This window comes from Strongylocentrotus purpuratus, unplaced genomic scaffold (assembly GCF_000002235.5).
Source record: "Strongylocentrotus purpuratus isolate Spur 01 unplaced genomic scaffold, Spur_5.0 spur5_scaffold_13, whole genome shotgun sequence".
NCBI lineage: Eukaryota > Metazoa > Echinodermata > Echinoidea > Camarodonta > Strongylocentrotidae > Strongylocentrotus > Strongylocentrotus purpuratus.
The window spans coordinates 34,160,269-34,164,950 of record NW_022145598.1 but is presented as its reverse complement, the minus strand read 5'-3'; the positions used below and the strand labels follow the sequence as shown (position 1 = coordinate 34,164,950).

Here is a 4,682-nt window from a genome sequence, read left to right as displayed (position 1 = left end):
CGATAGTTAATACTCAACCTGAATTTTAATTTTTTTTAATTAAGACTTATTGTGAAATTGACAAAAGACTTTTGTTGTAGGCCTATCATATCTGCTCTATCAAAATGATTAATTTTTAGCAAGAGAAGGGACAATATATTGATTCATGTGTCCATAATATCTATATAACATTGATCAATAATCCAGACATGCGACACCTTAGTATCCCATTCAAACCGACATAACCGAAACCAGACCATTAACAGACCGAATTAAAACATACATTACACAACATGGCCAATAATATGTCAGTTTAGAGTTTAGTTGGTCTGGACGTGTACTTGACAGAAATTATGAAAGTCCTTTAGAAAAACAATTAATGAATAATAGAACGGATCAATATATATCTATATTTTCTGGTTTTTTATATCTTTGAAATCATAAAGAGTGTGAAGCCAGCATGAAATCTACCATCTTGAAGTCCGTGCTCATGGGATCTACGTATGGACTGGCAGCTATCATTCTCATCATATTAATATACTGGATCACAACTCAAGTCAGACGGCACCTCTCTTCAAAGAAACCCGACTCACAGGTACAAGAATCCATGCCCCCTCCCCCCCCCCCCCCAAAAAAAAAAAAAAAAAAAAAAATATATATATATATATATATATATTTTTTTTTTTTTTTAATTAAAAAAAATGCAACACTTTTCCCCATCAATACGATTGTTTTCTTCTCTTCTCTACACGATTATGCGTTTGCCGCAAGTGCAGTTTTGCACAAAACAATTAAGCACCAACTGAAGGCTAGGGTGGATTACTTTGTGTAACATATTCCGGTCTTCATTACACAAGCCTTTTAACACCGACATAGATTAATGTTCCACTGGAAACAGTTAGTCATCTTCAAGCCTTTGGTATATCTTTCCAATGATACATGCTTGCTTACTTGCTTAAGTCGGGTCAACTGCCCGAGCTGTGATGGCCATCCACACATTCCTGTCCAGCATGGCTGCTTTTATCTCTGACAGTTCAAGTCCCGTATCCTTCTTGAGTAGGTCTGTATAAGTAAGATGAGGTCTTCCAGGTTTCTTCTTCCCGTGTTTAGGCTTCCAGAGTAAAAGCTGAGATATTGGTTCATTGATGTTCCTACAGCTGTGGCCTGCAAAACGTAGTCTTCTTTCCCTGATCTTTTCTGATACTTTTGGTAGATTCCCGTACAGCTCCTTATTGGTTATATGCTGGCTCCAGTGCACGTTAAATGCTGTCCTAAGAAGTCTGGTGTAGCAACCATCTAATTCTTTTGCCAGCTTTGTTGTAACTGCCCATGCTTCGCAGCCGTATAGAAGCACAGATTCAACTGTAGCAACAAACAAACGTTGTTTGAACTGCCTAGGAAGAGAAGATTTCCAGATTCTTCCAAGCTTGCTACACGCTCTCCATGCTGCTGACTTACGAGCTTTCACATCTTTTTCTGTGCTCACCATCAGTGCTCCCAGGTACTTGAAATCAGGTACATTCTCCAACTGAGTTTCATCGTTTGTTTTTATAGTGATGATCCCCCTGTGATTGAATGACATGAACTTGGTTTTGCCTGAATTCATCCGGAGCCCGACCTTGCCTACCGATGTCTCCACCCTGCTCAGGAGTTTTTGGGCTTGCTCTAATTCCTCAGATAGCAGGGCTATGTCATCGGCGAAATCTAGGTCTGTTATGATTTCCGGACCAACTCTCCTACTTCTCCTTCTTTCTAGTTGGAATCCAAGTTCTTCTTCATGGCCGTCTATAGCTGCTCGCAAGGCATAATCGAGGACTATTACAAATAGGTAAGGTGCAAGCGTGTCACCTTGAAGCACACCAGCCATGATTTCAAAGAGGTCAGTCTCTCCATCAGGTGATATTACTTTTGCTTTGGTGTCTTCATACATCTTGCCAATAGCATTCACCAGTTGTTCCGGTATGCCATATGCAGTAAGGATCTTCAACATCTTGCCTCTGTGGATGGTATCGAAGGCTTTGCGAAAGTCAATAAATGTGATAATAGCCGGGAGCTGATTTTCTTTTACTCCTTCTATAAGCCTGCGAAGTGCCAAAATATGTCCCACTGTGGTCCTTCCAACTCTGAATCCATTTTGGTTGGTTCTCAGGTGACTATCAAGTACAGGTCTGATCCTGTTCAAAATCAATCTATTGAAAGTTTTGGCCACGATGGAGCTTAGACTGATTCCTCGATAGTTTCCTCCTTGGCTCAGGTCTCCAGACTTTGGTATTGGTACAATATTCAGTATGGACCATTGGTGGGGCTTTTCTTCATTGATCAGAGCGTTGTTGCAGAAACTCAGAATGATTTCATCCAGGTCACATCTTTTTAGAACCTCTGGTGGTATGCCATCTTCCCCAAAGCTCTTCCCTTCTACTAGTGACTTTATTGCCTTTGAATATTCTTTAAGATCAAATGGCCCTGTCTTGATGTTCAGACTCTCTAGTATAGGCAGAATTTCTTCATCCTCATCATCTATATCTGGAGGGCTTCCAAGAAGATTCTTGAATTGGTTGAACCAGTTTATGACCCTGTCTTTCTGTGTGTCTCCTTTTAACTGCCCTTTCGGGGATGCTTTCCTTCCGGTTATGTCATTTATGAGTCTCCAGCTCTGCCCATGTTTACTGTTGGCATGCGCTCTCTCCACATCTTTTAGTTTACTATCAAGATCTTCTTCTATAACTACACTGTATGCTTCCTCAAGGTTGTGCTTGGCTTGCTTGTAGATCTGCCGATTTTCATCACTTGTATCTTTCTGGTACTCCATGTAGGCTTTATTGATCTTATTTCTAGCACTGATTACACGTGTATCGTTGGGAAAATGCAACTTTCTTGTCTTCTTTTTCACTGGGATAACTTTCTCAGTAGCCTCCTTATGTGCTGTTATGAATCGCTCATACCTCTCGGTAGCTGATTCTTCCTCCTTCTCTAGGGGCTGGAACCTGTTGCGGACTTCAATGCTGTATAGCTTCTGAAGGTGGTTGTCAGTGCTGAGAAGTTTCCAATCGTGCTGTTTTCCTTTTGCCAAGGTTTTGCTCTTTCGAAGGCTCAGACGGACTCTTGCAGATACTATTCTATGGTCGGATCCTACACTGGCAAAAATACTATACGCCTCAACATTATTCAAGCTGTTCCTCCACTTTTTCCTTATTAGTATATAATCCAGTTGGCATTTACTTCCACCTGGGCTAATATAGGTCCACAATTTCCCTTTCTTCTTACAGTACTGACCACTTGCTATAACTAGGTTCTTTTCAACTGCCATGTCCACTAAGTACTTTCCATTTCTGTTGGTTGTTTCATGGTAAGTATATTTAGCATCCTCAGGTCCAATTCTGGCATTGAAGTCTCCAACCACAAGAAGAACATTGTGTGCTGGTATGGAGTCAATTGCTCTTCTTAAATTGTTGTAGTGTCCTTCAATGATATCCTCGTTCACTACGTTGGTTGGGCAATAAGTTGTAATGACTGTAGTTGCAGGGTTTCCTTGAAAGTTTGCGACGAGTATTCGGTCAGAATGTGATCTCATGCTAGCTAGGGAGTCATATGCACTGGGACTTAGTAGTAATCCCACACCTCCTATTGCAGCTCCGGCTGAACTTCTGTTTGCAGATGATGTTATAAGCATGTTGTTTAGAACTTTCTCATATCTGATAGGCTCATTATGTACTATTCGATGTTCTTGTACTCCCAAAATATCAATGTTCTGCGCTGTTAAATTGGTTGATAGCTCTTCTCTATTTCTTTGCTCCCTAATAGTTCTCACATTCATAGTTGATACAATTACTGTCTTTCTACATCTTAAAAATGGTCGTCCTTTACAGACACCATCATCAGATTTACCCCTTCCATAAGGCTTTGAGGGCAAGCCGTCATGAGATTCTAAGGAATCGATGCCTGATCCAGGACATGTTGTGTTAGGGACTTTAACCCTAGTGTTGTTAGGTTGTGCCATCATAGTTTTTCATTTGCTTATAATATCTGTGGTTGCAACTCCTACAGTATGGTTTAGTTCTAAAAGCTGTCATGAGTTTTCCTTCTCTATTGACATTGTGAATGAATTCACTGATAAAGCAAGAGGAGAACTCTTACTGGTTTCACGCTAGGGTTTTCCTTCCCAGACTCATCCCCCGTCGGTTTCCCCAGGCCACAAAGCGGACCCGAGTTATCCAGCCGGCACCAGCGTGGAGGTGGGAGTTTGAGTTGCTAGTAGAGAGGCGATTATGGACTCATGGGCTTAGATGTTAGTTGCCAGAGTACAAACGGCAGCAGAGAGGTAGAATGAAAGGTAGGATATAGAAGAGGAAAGATGATAGCTTACATGCAGAAGGAAGGTAAGGGCATGCAGGGGAGACATGGAAGGGTGAAATGATAGCAAAGCAAGCTAACCGAAGTTGCGCATCTAAAAGCCATTCACCGACCCAATGATACATACACACGTACAATGGAGGACAGAGTGCTTAGGTGGCATATAAAGAGTTAAAAAAATCTGCCATAATCACCCACAATTGGGATTAGAAATACGAATAAACTCCGGCCAATCACGGGCCAAACTGTAGAGCAGAGAAAAACAAAAAATGAAAATGGCATTTTTAATACATGCGATGTAAGCAATACATGGTAAATATGTGATATTTTCGTGTTGCCGGCTGCTAACACTA

The 4,682-nt window shown here is 41.1% G+C and overlaps 1 protein-coding gene across 1 annotated transcript; it reads right to left on the bottom strand.

Moving 5' to 3' along the window:
- Window positions 1-934: 934 nt before the first annotated feature.
- Window positions 935-3,649, bottom strand: LOC115923289. The gene has a single exon (XM_030983722.1). It carries the CDS (start codon window positions 3,647-3,649, stop codon window positions 935-937), a length of 2,715 nt encoding a protein of 904 aa, XP_030839582.1.
- Between the last annotated feature and the right edge of the window lie 1,033 nt (window positions 3,650-4,682).